This window comes from Orcinus orca, chromosome 2 (genome assembly GCF_937001465.1).
Source record: "Orcinus orca chromosome 2, mOrcOrc1.1, whole genome shotgun sequence".
Lineage (NCBI taxonomy): Eukaryota > Metazoa > Chordata > Mammalia > Artiodactyla > Delphinidae > Orcinus > Orcinus orca.
The window spans coordinates 56,175,392-56,194,746 of NC_064560.1; the positions used below are offsets into that span (position 1 = coordinate 56,175,392).

Below are 19,355 nucleotides of genomic sequence, written 5' to 3' on the forward strand. Positions count from 1 at the left end.
AATCGTTCCCCTACTAATAAACATTTAGGTTATAAGAAGGGAAATCTGGACTCTTCTTAATGGTTAGAGGATAACTTGTCCTTCTCAAGTGTTGCCTATTGAACAAAAGAGTTTGGTGACAGTTCATGGACAAGATTCCACTGGCATTTGAAGGCATATGTACATAGCAGGGACTGGTGAAGATAGATAAAAATATGTTAAAGCAATATTAAAAGATATGGAAGACAGATTCAGATATTCTAGCAAAACTGAGCTAAAGAAAGAGAGACCAGATGGAGTGACAACAGCAATATTTGAATAGATAACTGATAATTTTCCATAACTGAAGAAAGACTTGAGTCCTCAAATTAAAAGTGCACCTGAGAATAAAGCAGGATAAATAAAGACAAACCAATACCTATACATATAATAGAGAAACTGAATAACATCAGTGATACAGAGAATATCTGAAGAGCTCTCAGGGAAAAACAACAACTCCCTACAATTGAACTGAACAAATTCTTACTAGTAGGAACAGAGACCCAGAAGATACGGGAGTGATGTCAAAGTACTGAGGTAAAATTATGTCAGTCTAGAATTTTAAACTAGCTAAGTTATCATTCAAGACCCCTGCTTACACACACACGCACACACACACACACACACACAACTAAATGACAACAAAAAGGCTCAAAGGAGATATACCAACCAGCAGCAACGTGTGCCCATTATTGGGATTTTAATTCAAACACACTATAAAAAGTTATAGAAGAACAAATTTGAATACCTACTAGGTATTTCATGATATTAGAGGATTACCATTAATTTTGTTTTAGGTGCCATTATGAATTTGTATAAATACATAAAAAATGCAATAAACACATACACACAACTAAAATATTTATGGATGAAATTACATAATGTCTAGAAATGTCTTCACATTACCATAAGAAAAGGGAAGTGTGATAATGTGATGGAGGGAGTATATATGGAATAAGATTATCCATGAATTGATAACTGTTGAAATTGGGTTTAGATACATGAGAGTTCATTATATTACTGTCATTTTTTGTGTTTGAAGTTTTCTGTAAGTTAAAAGAATTAAGGCTAACTACTAAACAAATCGAACTAGAATTTGTAATCTCTAAAATAGCAGAGGAAGAAAGAATTAAAAAAAAAGTGTCTCAATTCAATAGAAGGCAAAAAGGAGAAAAGAAATAAAAACCATAAAAAGTTAAAAAGTTCAAGTACATTAGTAGTTATTATAAATGGAGACAGGTTAAATTTATGAATTATAAAATGAGATTATACGAATATAAAAATTTTTAAATATATTTGTTGATTGAGAGAGATATACTTAAACAACAAAAAAAATTTAGCTATATGCTCCTTTTTAGAATATAAATGTCTTCTAGGAATAGACCTAAAGAAAACCACACACACAAGAAAAGAGTAAAGGGATGGATAAAAGATATACCAGGTAAATATTAACCACAAGAAAGTTGATATAGCAACATTAATATCAGATAAAACAGAACTTAAAATGAAACACACTAACAGAAGTAAAAACATATACAACCTAAAAACAATCGACCAAGATGATAAAACAATCTTGAATCTTCATGTACCTAACAGTATTGCCTTGAAAAATAAAAAACAAACTGAGCATGCATACCTCTCAGTATCTGACACATCAAGCAGATAAAGATTATTAAGGATAAAGACAAGTTGTAATAGTTCTTTGAATATTCTGGATATAAGTCCTTTATCAGATATATGATTTGCAAATATTCTCCCCCATTCTATGAGTTGTCGTTACACAAAGGTTTTTAATTTTGATGAAGCCGAACTTATCAACCTTCTTGTTTATCACGAGCTTTTGGTGTCATATCTAAGAAACCATTGCCTAATCCAAGGTCATGAAAATGTACACCTATGGTTTCTTCTGAGTTTTATATTTTAGCTCTTAAGTTTAGGTCTTTGATCCATTTTTGGTTAATTTTTATATGGTATTATATAACTTTGGGGGATTTTTTTTGAAATGCTGTCTTAACCCAGTTTTGAGGCCCTGGTAGAGGCTGGTCAGTTCTCATTCTGGAGCAACTGGTTAAGCCTGCATGCCAATCACCTCCCTTATCAGGCTCTCATATCCTGGAGCCAGTATGTGCCCACCTTAGTTGCTGCAGAGACAGGTACCAGACAACTGGGTACAGTCCCTATGCCCCAGAGCCCACAGAATTACTCAAATTAGCTAGTCTACAGGGAGCCCATGAAACCTAGCTAACCCCCCTCCACTTGTCCCACTCAGCTACCTTCTACAGCTCCAGTTGCTGTTACCCTGTCCCCAGTACAACCCCACGTGCCCTACCTGGCAGCCTTCTCTCTTTTGGAGCTGTAACAAAGAGTTCTGCCTTTCACCTATCCAAGTGTCACTGTGTTGTGTCCAGCTATAAAAAGAATCTTCATATGGTGTGAGGTAAGGGTTTCAATACATTCTTTTGCATGTGGATATCCAGTTGTCCCAATGCCATTTGTTGAAAAGACTATTTTTCCCCCACTGGAGGGTGTTGGTACCCTCACTGCAAATCAAGTATGAGGGTTTATGTCTGACTCTTAATTCTAGAGTAATCCATTGATCTCTGTTTCTATCCTTATGCTGGTACCACACCATTTTGATTACCTTTGATGGTAGTAAGTTTTAAAGTCAATAAGTGTGAATTCTCCAACTTTGTTTTTCTCTTTCAAGATTGCTTTGACTATTTGGGATCCCTTGCATTTCCATGTGAATTCTACAATTAGTTTGTCCGTTTCTGCAAAGATGCCAGCTGAGAATCTGATAGCAACTGCACTGAAACCGTAGATTAATTTAGGGAATATTGACGTCTTAACAATACTCAGTCATCTGATCCACGAACATAGAATATCTTTCCATTTATTCAGGCCTTCTTTAATTTCTTTCAACAGTGTTTCATAGTCTTCAGAGTGCAATTTTGACAGTTCTCTTGTTAAATTTATTCCTTAGTATTTTGTTCTTTTTGATGCTATTGTAAATGAAATTGCTTTAATTTCATTTTCAGATGTGTCTTGTTTTATTAATCCAGATACATAATATTTGCATTTTAATTAATGTTTAATCCAATGAAACTTAATGTAATACTCATATAGTTAAATTGAAGTCTATCATCTTACCTTTCTTCTGTCTCATTAATACTTTGTTCCTCCTCTCCTGACCTCTTGTTTAAACATGTATTTTCGTAGTGTTTGATTTTATCTCCTTAATTATATTTTAGTTATCTCTTAATTTTCTTATTGATTGCTCTAGAGTTTACAATGTATATTTTGATCTTATCTGAGTCTACCATTGCATGTATAATATATGAAACTTACAATAGTATACTTCCATTTGCTCAACTCCCATCCTTTATACTACTGTCATAAATTTTACTTCTATGTTATAAACCCTACAATGCATTTAAAAATTTTCAATTGTCAGTTGTCTCATACATAATTTAAGGTAATAAAAAAGTTATTATTTTAACCTACATATTTACCATTTCTGGTGCTCCTCATTTCTTCTAAAGATCTGAGTTTTTACTTAGTATCATTTCCCTTCATCCTGAAGAACTTCTTTGGTATTTCTTGTAGCACAGGTCTGCTGGGCATAATCTTCTCATTTTTGTTTAATTAAAAATGTTTTCAGTTCACTTTCATTTTTAAAGGATATTTTCATCAAGGTTAGAATTCTAGGGTAACAGGGGGTTATGTTATTTTTTAAAAGAGTTTTTTTTTTTTTTTTTTTGGCCATGCTGCGTGGCTTGCAGGATCTTAGTTCCCCGACCAGGGATCGAACCCATGCCCTTGGCAGTGAAAGCACAGAATCCTTACCACTGGACCGCCAGGGAAGTCCCAAAGACTATTTTTTTCGAGCAGTTTTAAGTTCACAGCAGAATTGAGAAGTAGAGAGTTCCCACACAGTCCCTGCCCCAAGAGCATGCACAGCCTCCATCATTATCAGCATCCCCCACCAGATGGTACATTTGCTACAACTGATGAACCTACACTGACACAGCGTTATCACCCAAAGTGCACAGTCTACCTTAGGGATCACTATTGGTGTTGTATATTCTACGGGTTTGGACAAATGTATAATGACATGTATCCATTATTTTGGTATCATACAGAGTACTTTCACGGCCCTAAAAATCCTCTCTGCTCTGCCTAGTCATCATTTCTCCTGACCCTCACAACCCCTGATCTTTTCACTGTCTCCATAGTTTTGCCTTTTCCAGAATGCCATATAGTTGGAATCATACAATATACAGTCTTTACAGACTGCTTTTTTCACTCAGTAATATATGCATTTAAGATCCCTCCATGTCCTTTCATGGCTTGATAGCTCATTTCTTTTTAGTGCTAAAAATATTCCACTGTCTGGATGTACCAGCTTATTTATCCACTCACCTACTGAAGGATCAGAGCAGCCCAAAGTCTAGGACTAATTTTCCTCACAACTAATGCAAAGCTCTTCTGAATACTCTACCCAATGTCTCATGAATTACAAGGTCTCTCCACTATGGTTGGTAAGAACATGGCTTTTTCAACCTCTGTGTAAGGATTGTCCCCTCTAATCCTTTCAAGGAGTTCTATTCCCAGCTTCAGGCAGCATCCTCACACGCATGCACGGTTCACTATTCAGATGAAGAGCTGAGAGGCATTGCTGACCTCTGGAGAATACTCTCCATGCAGCTCTCTCCTTTCCAGTCCTTTATACGGCAAACTCAGGCCACCACGGCCTCCCCATCCTTTCTGCTCCCACCTCCTCAATGCAGGGAGGCTGCTGAACTTCACTTGGATCCTCCCTTCCTGCACTGCAGCCTGGAAACACTCTCTCCAGCCAGTAAGCTGGGCAATTGTAGGGTTACCTTGGTTGTTTTCTTTCTCTGAGAAATCAATGTGTTGTGCTGCCGGATGTCCAATGCCAAAAATGGTTATTTCATATATTTTGTCTAAATTTTTTTCTTTGAGGCTAAAGGATAAATCTGGTCTCTGTTACACCATCTTGGCTGGATTTATTGACAGAATTCTAAATTGGCAGTTTCTTTTCAGTACCTAAAAAATGTCACTACATATTGTGTCATTTCATAACTTCTGTTGTCTTGTTTTTCTCTGACTGCTTTTAAGATTTTCTTTTATCCTTGGTTTTCAACATGACTGTGGGGCGCTCAGGTGGTGTCATTTGTATTTGCCCTGCTCCGGGTTGTGGAGCTTGAATCTGTGGGTTGATGTCTTACCTCTGACTGGTAATGTCCTTGTCCACTATTTCTTCAATGATTGCTTCTGTTCTATTTTCTCTCTTCTCTCTTTCTGGGACTCCACGTATACTCTGCTAAAACTTTTGACCATGTTCTACATCTCTCTTATGCTCTATTCTGTCTTTTTGTTCCTTCTGTATTTTTTCCTCTTGATTTTAGACTCTGGCCTCTGGAACCTGAGGACAAATTTCTATTGTTTTAAGCCACCAAGTTTGTGGTAACTTATTATGGCAGCCCTAGGAAATTAATACAATCACTATATATCCATACGGAAATTGAACAATTAAGTAAAGGGATGGCACATGGTAGGAGCCAAGTTTCTCCCTATTGGAATGAGGGGTTATAGACAAGCAAGGGAGAAGGCTAGAGTGGTCCATGTGGTAATGGATTAAGGTCAGAGACATCAGTATGAACTCATGAGTTCATGAGCATGTCAAACAGACATCTTATGAGTTATGGTTGAATACAGGCATGCTTACAGATATATGTATATATACAGCATACACACACATAGGTCATTGCTCTGTTAGCTGAGAAGGCCTAGAAGCAATGACACCCCAGTAGCAACAAGCACATCTTGAGCCCAGATCTTGGTTTCTAATACCATTCTCTAGTGAAAGAAACCAGGGCTTCTTGGGGAGATGGCCAGTTCAAGATTAGCAGAGGGAACACAGATGATGTGTCTGGAGCATCTTGCAGTGCCAGAAAATAAGGAAGCATGGGAGGAAAAATAAAAAAGATAGGGTATGTCAAAGGGACACAGGAGTCAACCAAAATGCCCTACTGGCAAAGCTGGAACAATTTGAGCAACAAAATAAAGTAGTATTGGATTATAGTCTAAAGTATAAAATAAATGTGTATAACTCATTACTAATATAAAATAAATGACTGAATAAATAAGTGATTGAAGAATAAATGACTGAATAAATAAATGGGGGAAAACAGAGAAATCTTCCATACAGAAAAATTCCAAATAATTTACGAAATGATCAAGGAGCATAACTCTCCATTCCTTCAGTGTTGGCTTCACACTGTGACTTCCTCCTAAAGATTATAATACGGAGAAAAAGAAAAAAAATCGTATCTTTACAGTGGAGAAACATGATGATACTTCTTCAGCCGGGAGCTCGAGGCCGACATCAGCAGTGATAAGTCATGTGGACAGTATGTACCCCTGACATGATGTAATGCGAATGGCGCTTTACCTTTGTGGTCTTCCTCCCCAAAATCAATAACCCTAGTCTAATCATGAGAAAAACATCAGACAAATCTCAACTGAGGGACATTCTATAAAAAAAACCAACCAGTAATCCTCAAACATATCTAGGCCATCCAGAACAAGTAATGTCTGAGAAAATGTCACAGGCACGAGGAGCCTAAAAAGACATGATAACTAAACGTAATGTGGTACCTGGATGGGATCCTGGAACAGAAAAAGGACACTGGAGGACACTGGGTAAAAACTAAGAAAATCTGAATGAAGTATACATTTTAGTTACTAATAATATATCGATTTGACTCATTAATTGTGACAAATGTACGGCACTAGTAAGATGTTAATAATATTTTTTTAAAAAGAACCTAAAGAGATTAACAACATTTGTAGTAAGTGGACCTTGTTTGGGTCCTGATTAGAACACATCAACTATAAGGACATTCGTGAATCAATCTAGTAAATGTGATTTATAACTGTGTATATCATGGTGACAAAAGATGTATTTTTGTCAATTTTGATCAATATGATAACGTCATTGTGGTTATTTATTTTTTAGAGACACAAACTACATAAAGGTAAAATGACCTGTGAATTACTTTTAAACAGTTTAACAAAGGAAGAAACGATAAAGTGTGACAAGACCTTGAAAACTGTTGAATCTGGGTGATGGGAATATGGGAGTTCACTACATTTTTTTCTACTTCTTGTATGTTTGAAATTTTTCATAGTAGAATCATGACTGTTTTCACAGTGCCCTTTTGATAACTTCTACTATACATATGATCGTGGATATTTTCATTATAGAACATTCTACTCAATTATAAATATCCACATTTCTGATATTGCATCTTATATACATATATTTTTTTGGCTGCATTGGGTCTTCATTGCTGCGCGTGGGCTTTCTCTAGTTACGGCGAACAGGGGCTACTCTTCGTTGCAGTGCACGGGCTTCTCATTGTGGTGGCTTCTTTTGTTGTGGAGCATGAGCTCTAGGCACGCACGGGCTTCAGTAGTTGCAGCACACGGGCTCAGTAGTTGTGGCTCGTGGGCTCTAGAGCGCAGGCTCAGTAGTTGTGGTGCATGGGCTTAACTGCTCTGTGGCATGTGGGATCTTCCCGGACCAGGGATCGAACCCGTGTCCCCTGCATTGTCAGGCAATTCTTAACCACTGCGCCACCAGGGAAGTCCCCTGATATTGCATCTTAATTTTTAGTATACTGCTTCTTCAGTATCCCTTAGTCCAAGAAATACTTCTAAGATTTAATAACTTAGATTTTGGGGGAAAATGCCTAATTGACATTGTACTAGCATTTATTTCTATTTCTGTTACTATTTCTATCATTGACTTTGATTTTAAAGATCTTGTATCATGTCCATCCTTCTGTTTAGAGTACTGCCATAAAATAAACAATTTTCTAAGAGTGCTCCTAATGTGCTGTTTGGCAATAATAAAAAGAATGAAATAAAAACGTTTTAATTTTTCTGAATTGAAAGTAGATGCATTATCTACTCTAAGGGTATAAAGAATGCTTAGAAAAAATGCGAAGTAATTTGATTTGGGAAATTAAGTCTGTCCCCCTAAGTAATAAAAATAACATAGTCAATAATAACGCATCTAAAAAAATCTGCTTTTATAGTCCTTTGTACAATTATAATTGTGTATCATATAGCTCTGTAAGACCTTAAATGTCACTGGTGAATATCTGGGCTATTCATTTCAACTTCTTATCAGTTTTGGGGAGTATGGTAGGGTGGGGACAGGCAGCAGGGGGTATTGTATCTGTGTCTGGGAATTTATTTTGATTTTCTCCTGTAATTTGGAAATTAAGAGTGACAGTACTCCACATAAAAAAATGTTTGGATTGTCACAATCAGAATTCAGAACCTTCAGGTAAATCTTATACTCTCTTTGGTCCTCAGCTGCCTCATCTGAAACTGGCAATGCAATCTTGTTTGTTGAAAGACAAGAAGTTGGACTAAATAACATCTTTTTAAAAACCTTAAGGTATGTAATTCACAGTGACCAAAATTTATGAATAAGTAATAATGTGCTACTTTTAATGGTGCATATTTTGATTAATCTTAAAAATATAGGCTTTTTATTTTATATAAAATTATAATAGTGCTTATTGATACCAATAATGAATGAATTTAATCTTCAAATTGATATAAATCCATAGAAGTTAAAATTAAAAGTCTGAATAAAACATTTCTGTTTCAACTGTCTTTTCCCAAAAAACAAAAAACTAAGTGAATTATGCAAACCTAACACTGTTCTCACTTTGTATCGTGTTCAGAAGGTTCCTGTGTAGTCCTGGGGATTATTTCAGAAGGGCACACATTAGCTTCCATACTTGCTATGTGGTCTGGTGGTGGCTATATAGAAAGTTTCCCAAATGCTGCTCTGAAATTTTCACCAGTTGATAATAAAACATTAAAAAAACTAAATATCTTAATTGACAGAACTCTTTTATTCCAAGAGGAGTTCTCCTTTTTCTTCTCCTCTGTTTTTTCTTGGTAATAAAATGCCCTTTCTTTTCCAAAATGATGTTAGCAAGAGACAGAATTTTTAAAATTTTTCCTTATTAAATAACAGAGAAAGTTAAAAAACCTGATCAAACTGCCCACTTCTTTTGTTCTCTGGAAATGTTATCATTCTACAAAAGCCCCACGTCTGGGAACCCGTGATACACAGATCACTTGTAGACCTTAGCAATTCCCTAGGGTTTACTGTAAAGCCGAAATGAGAATGGAGTTTTTCAAAAAGTAGAATTTTCTCTCTTCTTCATTGGAGAACAGACATTTCCCAGCACGCAGGAAATAAGTTACCTGGCTAGTCTCTCACCTTAAAGTTTTTTTCTTTCATAATCTAACATCCTTTGTGTATTTGTACCACCATCTCCGACACTGGGGAGCTATACCCGCTCACCTGATACACCTCCCCCGTAACCAGTCCTTACCCTGTTGCCGCCCCTCCCTCAGCAACGCTCGCTTCACCCCACGTGTCCTCCCCCTACCCCATCTGGTTGCTTCCTCACCCCACCTAAGCTCCCATTCGCTGGGCCTGGGCCCCTGCATCAGGGCCTCCCACCCCACTCCCCGTACTCAAGTTCTCGCCACCTTGCTTGGGTCCCCCCCTCCTGCACAGAGTGGCCCCAATGTGTGTACACCTTCCTCACCCTGCTCAGGCCCTGACTGCCCATAGCGGCCACCCCATCCGCAAGCCCGCTTCGCTTCATCTCCCCATGAGTCATCGTCTCCCCCGGCATTGACACACTCCACACACAGCTCAGGCCCCGCCTCCCCACGCCAGGTGCCCCCTGCACGTGCATGCACACGTGCACACGTTCTGCTCAGGCTCTCACACCCTATGCTCCCAACATGCTTGGGACCCCACTCCCTGAATCGGGCTGGCTCCCAGCACTGCTGCCCTTCTCACTCTGACGCCCCAAACCTGGCGGCATCCTCTGCTCAGACTCGGACACCCTGAGCTGGAAGCTCCCTACGCGTGGGTACCCTACTCAGCCTCCAGCTTTCCCACAGCAGGCAGCTCTGCTCGCGGGGGCCCCTCAACCTACGTGGCCCCGCACCCCGCTCTGGGCTCCCCCGCTCTCCCCAGCAGCGTGCACTAGTGTTTGGCTCTGCTCTACCTAAAGTCTCCAGGATGGCACGAAGGGAGGGGAAGAAGGGGAAGGGGCCACGACTGTTTTTAATAGTATTTATTTCCCTTTTGTTTTGGCAACTAGAAGGAAATATTTGACAGAACGAGTGGGTACACTAATCTTACCTTGAGTTTTCTCTTGATTCATTTTCCTCTTTGTTCTAACTCGCACTGTTACTTAGGTTTATCCTTTGGTATCTCATAGGCTGTGTTTTGGCCAGTCACCTCTAATCCTCTGTGGGAAGTGCAGGGCACACATAAAAACGTGAAGCAGTGGGCAATCCTGAGAGGACCGGGACTTTTTTGTGTAGCTACACATCCCGGCACCTAATGCAGTGAAAGTCACAGTGACTCTGAAAATGCTTAACGACCAGGAACATAACAGACAAAGACAGCAACCAAACAGAACAGAAGGCACCTTATCCAGGGTCCTGGAGGACCCCCGCTGTGCTGAGTAGTAAGCCTTCAGTTGCTGAATTGTGTGTGTGTGGCGGGGGGAGATGTCTGAGGGGTCTTAGAGAAGGGTCCTTCTGGAAGGAGGATGTTACTCAGAAGGTTTAGAGCAGCAGCTATTTACCAACCAGCATGGAAGCACTTAAATATTTTTACAACAGTACTAATTTGTTGAATAAGTAAATATTTTCAGTGGCCTTTAAGGTTTTCACTGTGACATACCTTGCTGTCTAAGTTATTTAGCGAAAGCAGGGGTAGTTCTATTCGATACCAGAAACTTCTCCTCAGGGAGAGGCCTGCGAAAGGTCAGAAGCACACATGCACGTCAGCACAGCTGTGCCAGACAACTGAGGCTGCTCGGTGCGCACGTCAGCAAGAAAAAGACGGAACAAGATGACCTCCAAACTTCCTCTAGGGAAAGCCAAACACACGTGTATTTATCACCTTCCACCTTTCAAGTACCCCTCTCTTGAGTCTCTGTCTATTCACAAAGGCTAGACAGGTTGCCTCCTCTTGCAGAGGGAATGGTCCTGGTTCCCACTTCTGGCTATTTGAAAATAAAATCGTTCTAGACCTTCTAGAAGTTTCACACACATTCCCTCTGTTTAGAACACATCACTACATGGATGGCTGTAGCACTTGTAAGACGCGGCCATAGCCTCTCAGCTTCTCCTCTCCCCCTGCATCTGGTCAGCCTCGAGGACTTCTTTATGACCAACAGACAGCGGAAGTGCTGCTGTGGGACTTCCGAGGCCAGGACGGAAATGCCACACAGTCCCACCTGGCCTTCTTGGACATTCACTCTGGCCGGTAAGGAGTCAGCAAGGCCACTGCCTGGTAAGAAGTCCGACTGTCCTGAGAAGCGCCCTCAGCTTGTGGAGCTGCAGGGATCACGCACATGTGCTCTGCTGGGAGGCCCAGCTGCACACCCGGCGCCCAGCCAGCAGCAGCCACCAGCACGTGAGTGGGACACCCGGCGCGGCTGAGCCTCACTTCCATGTTTGACCGCAGCCGCAGGACAGACCCCAAGCAAGAACTGCCCAGCAAAATCCCAACCCACAAAATCCCCAGCAAGATACAATAGTTGTCATCACACCCTGAAGTGTAGGGATAATGTATTATGTGGCCACAGAACCTGGAATGACCAAAGAAATATTTTCTGACGAGTTCTATCACCTTTGTACTGCCAGTGGAAGACATTTCAGACCTCAGTTGTAGTAGCAGGAGAGACTAGGTTACACTATGGTAAAATAATTAACTCTGAAATCTCTGCAGGTTCATTCAACAAAAATGTTTTTCCTGTTCAAGGATCGGTGAGGAATTCTGCTCTCTCTGGTGAGTTAGGGAACCAAGCCCCTGCGTGCGGTAACAACTTCATTTCACAGGTTTCCACAGCAGGTGACAATGATTCTCAAATGACTCCACCTTAAAGCATATCTTCATTCAGAAAAAAGTGTCATGCTATCCCTGCAATACCACTTTTAAAAATTACCAACTAGCATAAACTGGTGGCCTCCAGTACCCACTTTCCATTTCCTCCTTTTAATTATACCAGGCCCCAGGTTTTAGCAAGGCATGTAAGTGCCTGAATACAGACAACACTTGAGGTCGAGTGTGCCATGTGACCAAACCAACGACAGGAACAGGAGTGATATGTTTGGTTTCGAGATCACCCCCTGAAGATACCTGCCCTGTATTCTCTCTCTGCCTTTGGTGAGGCCTGGAGCTACCCTGTAAGTCGTATGTTACTGACAGCAGCCATCAGCCTGGGACAGCTCATCTTAGACCAAGAATAGAAAAATAAAATCTACCCAGTCAAGACATGTTATTTTTTACAGAGAGCAGAGACTAATGATGGGGTGTGTGACACACTAATGCAGCAGCTAACTAACCACTCTTCACAACTCCTCCTATCACCTACCTTCATTTTATACTGACAAACATTTTCATGTCCCCCCTTTAATCTGGACTTTTGAATTCACTTTTACATTACTCAACTTCCACTATTTTTTACTTAACTGAACTTCTAACTCACAGTGGCTTCCTTTGAAGGCCTGGGTTCTCTGATGTAGAACACAGACAGTACAGTGTGGGAGAGAGATGAGTGCATGCAAGGGCTGAGGATCCTGCTTCTCATCCTGGGGAGACTTAGACAAGCCCTCAAGTCCACTGAAACAAAGACTTGCAGCCAAAATTAACCTCCTAAAAAAGGGATAAAGGTTAAATATTAGGCCTTGTTTAGCTCCTTTGTCTACTACCTTATGGCTTCCCCACCTGAAATTTTAATCTCAGCTAATCCAATGAAGGCAATCTGGCACCATGGCTAACAGTGCAGATCCTGGAATCAGAACAAACCTGGGTTTGAACCCCACCTTTGCCATGTCCTACATATGTGACTGCAGGCAAGTTAACTATTCTAACTACTCACCTGTCAAATGGGGTTAATATAGCCCTCAAGGGTAGCTACGAGGATTAAATAAGGCACGTCTAGTATTTCGTATCCTGCCAGAGGACACAATGCTGGTAGTTATGATAACGCGATGCCTTTCTATGTGCTTTCCTTCTGCCTAGAATACCTTCCTCCCCTTGTCCACCTGGGGATTCCTTCACATTCATTGTAACTCATGCCCTGCGATACCTTACCACCTCCTTGGCCTGCCAGGAGCAATCAATCTTTCCTTCATTGCACAACTAAGAAGACACGTTAATTCTGCTTATCCCAGTGCACTGTAAGCAGCTGCCCCTCCTGACCGTGGGCACGGCCATGCCTTTCTTACTCACTGCTGAATCCAAGCCCTCAGTGGAGTACACGCGGTAGGCTCTCAAATATATTTGCAATGTAAACTGAATAAATCCTTGGGTTCATGCTGGAACCAAACCCCCCCCCTCTCCTGGATTGGGAATGAGGCCTAACTATGAATTATGTCATTCCTTCTATCAAGAGACTTGTCCTACCAAAATAATTTAAATTGAAGCATAATTGGTAATGCTGATATTCCAAAAGCAGTTATCTGAACATGAACATCTACAGATAAAGTCTCTCTAATGAGAATGTTCTTGTCTAACACTTCATGGTTTTTTTCAGGAATTGTTAGCAGATGCAACTGAAAAGATCTGAGAAATCACAGTCAGTAATTGAAAATGTATTGCCTTTGTAATAAGGAACAAGTTATTAGAATTTTAAAGATAGAAAATAATTATAATAATAGGCATGTATATGGAAATTCTTACTTTATAAAGTCTTGTCACTTGTTTCTTCTAATTGCCTTGTGACAGCGAAAGCAGCGTGTTCCTATTGCATGGAAGGTCGTACGTGGTCAATAAATACTACAGCAAAGACGCAAATCTGTTTTGGCCAACTTCAGTGGCCTTTGTATAGTTGAACCCAGACTTCAATAAAACATATTTTCATTATTATTTGTAGTTTTCTAGAGGGAAAGAGAATATATCTATAGATCCATCCTTGAAGAGAACCAATTTTACCATTTCCCTGAAAGAACTTCATGGAAGTTTCTGATGACAGCGGCAATATGTAGCCTTCAAAAGTAAAAGACATTTTAAAAGAGATATTTACAATACCAAGGATTAAACTAATTAAAATACCTCAATGCAGATGTGATGCATTCCTCCAGCCTTGTTTTTCTGCAGAAAACCTGCAATTGGACTGTCATTTCCCAGCGGATGAAGCAGCTCCATCTTGGTATTTCCCAGGTTGACAAAAACAACGGATACTCCATGCTCAGGAAGAGGGACCGTCTCACCCACCTGGGCCCCGAGAACATTCTTATAAAATGCCTTGGCCTTTTCCAAGTCTGGCACTGCTACTGCGACATGATTGAGTCGACCGAGGTTCCATACAGGACCAGCCGCTCGATGCGACGACAGGGACATGGAAAAAGTTCTTACTGTTGGAACTGGAGTTTGAAGTCTGGGAAAAAGCCCTGAAAAATGGAGCAGGCATTGAGATCCTTCTTCTGAGAATTGATGCCCTTCTAAAATTAATTTTTGAAAAAACAAAATATAATCATATATGTAAAAATTATTTACATACCTTTTCTTTTTAATTAGTGAAATTAAATCAGAGTACATAAATGAAAAAACTTATGTCAGAATTACTCACTCTGCTCTGAAATAACTGTCTGGAATTAAAAAACTAATTCTGAGCTTTCTAAATTCAGGACAAAGGATGACATTTTTCATAATAACTTATATTTACCAATAACACTTAAAGGATAGCTGCATATCATTAAGGATTATTTGCTATTCTCTGCATTTTATAAAGGGTAAGTTTGAATGTGATGGTGAAACGACATACATTTAATGATGACAGCAAGCAATTTTCTTCTCTACCTACAACCAATTTTTTGTCTTACGTTCTGCAGTAAGTTCATTGAAGTTAGAACCATAAATACCTTTTTTTTGTTTTTATTTTTTTTTTGCGGTATGCGGGCCTCTCACTGTTGTGGCCTGTCCCGTTGGGGAGCACAGGCTCCGGACGCGCAGGCTCAGCGGCCATGGCTCATGGGCCCAGCCGCTCCGCGGCATGTGGGATCTTCCCGGACCAGGGCACAAACCCGTGTCCCCTGCATCGGCAGGCAGACTCTCAACCACTGAGCCACCAGGGAAGCCCTATAAATACCTTTTAATGTGTACTTTATTTGGATGATTACCAACTAAGGAAAATATCTCATTATTGGGGGAAAAACAAGCAAAGATCAAGAGGGTACTTAAACTTATGAGTTTCCTCTGAGCGATTTTTTTAAATTGTTCTTATAATTTTGAAGGATTAGAAGCAGAACTGCTTCTAATGTGAAGAAACCTTTCATTTGGAAACTGACGCAGCCTGCAATGTGTTCTCCCCATGTACTACTATTTCTTCAGTCCCCAAAATACTGGACTTTAAGAGCCAGGTTCTCCCCAGAATGAAAACTATATACGTGTACGAGGTCTAAATATAATCCTGCAAAACTACATCACTTAATAAAAAAGTATGAAACAGCAAATTGAAGAATACATATTTTAAACAAAGGGTTATTAGCTCTTAATGAAATAACACTTTAAATAGTACCTAGTATTACAGAGCTTCAGCTAACATAAAATTAATTCCCCTTTACTAAAATTTTTGTTAACAGGGAAATTAAAGTGGCACTATTCGATCTGATTTAAGACCATATACCTTGTCGGGAGGGCAGTCTCCTCAGCCGCAGGAGGATGGGCCTCGGGCCTGGAATGCTTCCTTACCAAGAGATAAAGAGCCCACAGCCTGAGTGGCTCTTATCACCTTGTGGGGACTCTCCCTCTTTCAGAATCAATAAATGCTCCTTTGTCTCTGCTTAGAGCATGACTGTCACAAGGCCAACTCCATTGTCACACCTGTCCTCCACAGGGAGGGGACAGGGTTCCTTGGACTGTGGCAAAGGGGAGCGTGTACAGGCCAATTGTCCTGCTCTGGCCACTGGGAGAGGCCCGCTGGCTGGTGGGGGCTGACACCCAACACTAAGGTCATCCAGCTCTGTCTCTTCTCTACGCACTGTCCCACCTGGTCTTGTGTTCTCCTTGGTGACTCCAGTTCTTTGGACTCATTGTGTCATCATGAAATTCAAGTGTACTCCAAACCAGTACACACATACATAAAGGTACCATTGAAATCAAATTTTATAAAAAGAATACCTAATCCTTACTAGATGTGATGTGCTCTAATATTTTCTGTTCTATTGTATTTTATTTTAGCTTTTTAAAAAATACTGGTACTACCCACTAAATATCTACCTTGCTGGTTTGTTGTGAAAATTAGACATTTGATGTAAAAAATATAATACTACAGTGCAAGACATTTGTAACAGGTGTACAGTAAATTCAGCCATTCTTATTGTTAATGACACACAGGGACTGTTTGCTGGTTGAGTGGCATGCAGGGTTCTGTGGAGACCAAGAAACCATTTGAAGGGCATGGTGGCAGTGAATTTTAAAAATGCTAACAACCAACAAAACCATCAGTCAGACTGCTCTTCCCTTCCTTCCTTGCATCTCTGTGTGCAATTTGCAATGAAAGTTCAATACAGAACATATCTGTAGTAAAAAAAAAAAACTGGAGATACAGTCAACGAGCTGTAGAGTAATACATACGCTAGTGTTGTTTGCTCTGTGAAACTTTAAGAATATATCAAACAGTGAGTCTGGGTATTTCTGAATTCTCCTTACCAGTGATAACTTTACAAGAGATGGGGCAGCGGGAGGTTCTCTGGCAGGCATTCTACTGCCAGCAATGGAACATATGGCAATTGTCAAGGAGTAGATTACAATACGTCCAAGTGAAGGTGAAGCTTTATACCCTATGCCAGTTTGCTTTCGGAACATTCCAAAAACTCTGGCACTGAAAAGGAAGCTCAAGCAACTCATGCTATTAGAAGCCTCACCACAGTCTGTCTCCACAACTTCCTTATCATTTGGAAATGAGAGGAGGGAACAGTTTACAAGAATGACTGATACTTTTTCCTTTTAACAGAACACAAAATCTTCTTTGTATGTTAGGAAAATAGAAAGATAATAACATCTTTATATAATGTAAAAATCAAGATTTTATGGCCATATTTTAGTTGATCTTACTTCTAGAAGTGTAAACTAGTTTGTGAAAGGAAACATCACTTTATTGGTTTTATTTGGTCCCTAAAGCATATATTCTAGGAATAGGACAAAATAAATATGGTGATACTGGTGAGAATTCAATAATTCCACTTCTTTAAAATGAAGGGTAGGGGACTTTGCTGGTGGCACAGTGGTTAAGAATCCTCCTGCCAATGCAGGGGACACAGGTTTGAGCCCTGGTCCGGGAAGACCCCACATGCCGTGGAGCAACTAAGCCACAACTACTGAGCCTGTGCTCTAGAGCCCGCGAGCCACAACTGCTGAAGCCTGCAGGCTTAGAGCCCGTGCTCCATAACAAGAGAAGCCACTGCGATCAGAAGCCCGCGCACTGCAACGAAGAGTAGCCCCCCCGCACCGCAACTAGAGAAAGCCCGCACACACCAACGAAGACCCAACACAGCCAAAAATAAATAAATAAAATAAATTATAAAATGAAGGGTAAAGGATATAAAAATGGCCAAAAAGCACATGAGATATTCAACATCATTTGCCATTAGTGAAAAGCAAATCAAAACAACAATTAGATATTATTTTACACCCACAAAAAAAAGTGTTAGTGAGGAGTCGATGAGTGAAATGTGAAATCCTACAGACCAAGTAAATTGGGGTAAGAAACAGAATAAAGGGGTTACAGTGATATAGATGCTTACAGATACTTTAAACATTGTGTTGCTGAAGAATTTGTTGTGAACTGAACTTTAAAAATATTAGTTTCTCCTTTGACTTTTGCCAACTTTTAAAAGATATTTTTATTTCAGATTGCACCCCAACTATAGGAATCCACAGCTTTTCAGTTTTAGGTTTCTCTCAGAAAGTACAATAGAACTACATTACTTTGAACTCCATAATGTGTAATTCGTGACTATTCCAAAAAGGATTACTTCCCATGAATAAACTACAATGTATACATAGGTGTGAATAAAGGTATGAGATACTTAAAAATAGAAGTGTTAAAAAAAACAAACAACAGGATTGTAAAGATGAACAACTGACTTTCACTCACGTCAGGAATCTGATGTACAAGAAATGGATATGTTACCAAATCTGGATGTAGATTAACTCTAATTTCAACTTTCTTTCAATATTGTTTCTTGCTAAATACTTTTAGTGCCTTGACTTAAAAATAACATTGCATTCCTTTCCATTCAGATTGTTTTTATTTCAGACCAGGCTTTCTCGACATCGACTCCAAGTAAGAAAAGGTTTAGCTGCAAGGGTCTATACTCAAACACATTAAGGGTACTTACTGTTTAAAGAAATTATATGTTAAATTTGTACATAAAGTGTCATAGAATGTGAATAATCATTTGTAATGAGGTTTTCTTAACATAAATATTGAGATATTATATTGAGATATAATTTATATACTATAAAGTTTACCCAATTGAAGTGTCCAATTCTGTTTTTTGTATATTTGCAAAGTTGTACAGACTTCACATAATCTAATTTTAGAACATGTAATAAGTGGGTTTTTTTAATGAATTTATTTATTTATTTATCGCTGCGTGGGGTCTTCCTTGCTACACGTGGGCTTCTCTAGTTGCAGCGGGTGGGGGGTGCGCGGGCTTCTCATGACGGTGGCTTCTCTTGTCGCGGAGCATGGGCTCTAGGCGCACGGGCTTCAGTTGCTGTGGCTCACGGACTCTAGAGCACAGGCTCAGTAGTTGTGGCGCACGGGCTTACCTGCTCCGCGGCATGTGGGATCCTCCCGGACCAGGGCGCGAACCCGTGTCCCCTACGTCGGCAGGCGGATTCTTAACCGCTGCGCCACCAGGGAGGCCCCTGTAATAAGTTTTTAAGTTTGAATTTTTGCACATCTGGTTTGAGGAGACAGACATACTTCGAAAGTCATTCATCACAAGTGCCTTCAAGTTAGTTTGGTAAGAAACCCATTCATTTTCAGCATTCAACCGGAGGCACCATACACGTATTTTCATCCTGTTTAAAACTATGATTAGGAATAATTTTTTACTCATTGCAGTTACTAAATAGACAACAGTTCTGTTACCCCACTTCCATATGACGCCATCGTAGATCTATCCTCACAGTCATGTAACCTGGCCACTCTTGTCTTTAACAGGTTCAG

The 19,355-nt window shown here is 39.9% G+C and overlaps 1 protein-coding gene across 5 annotated transcripts in view; it reads right to left on the reverse strand.

Annotated features, from left to right (window-relative positions):
* The window catches only part of MCEE (methylmalonyl-CoA epimerase), a 35,925-nt gene that overhangs the window by 12,641 nt on the left and 3,929 nt on the right, over positions 1-19,355 (reverse strand). For 3 of the 5 annotated variants that reach the window (XM_049705716.1, XM_049705717.1, XM_004278357.3), the window contains exon 2: positions 14,228-14,565. In XM_049705716.1, coding sequence (XP_049561673.1) covers positions 14,228-14,565 — 338 coding nt within the window. Of the gene's footprint in view, positions 1-14,227; positions 14,566-15,036; positions 15,235-16,825; positions 16,967-19,355 lie in introns of those variants that run through there. The other 2 variants (XM_049705718.1, XM_049705719.1) reach the window with 2 other exon arrangements.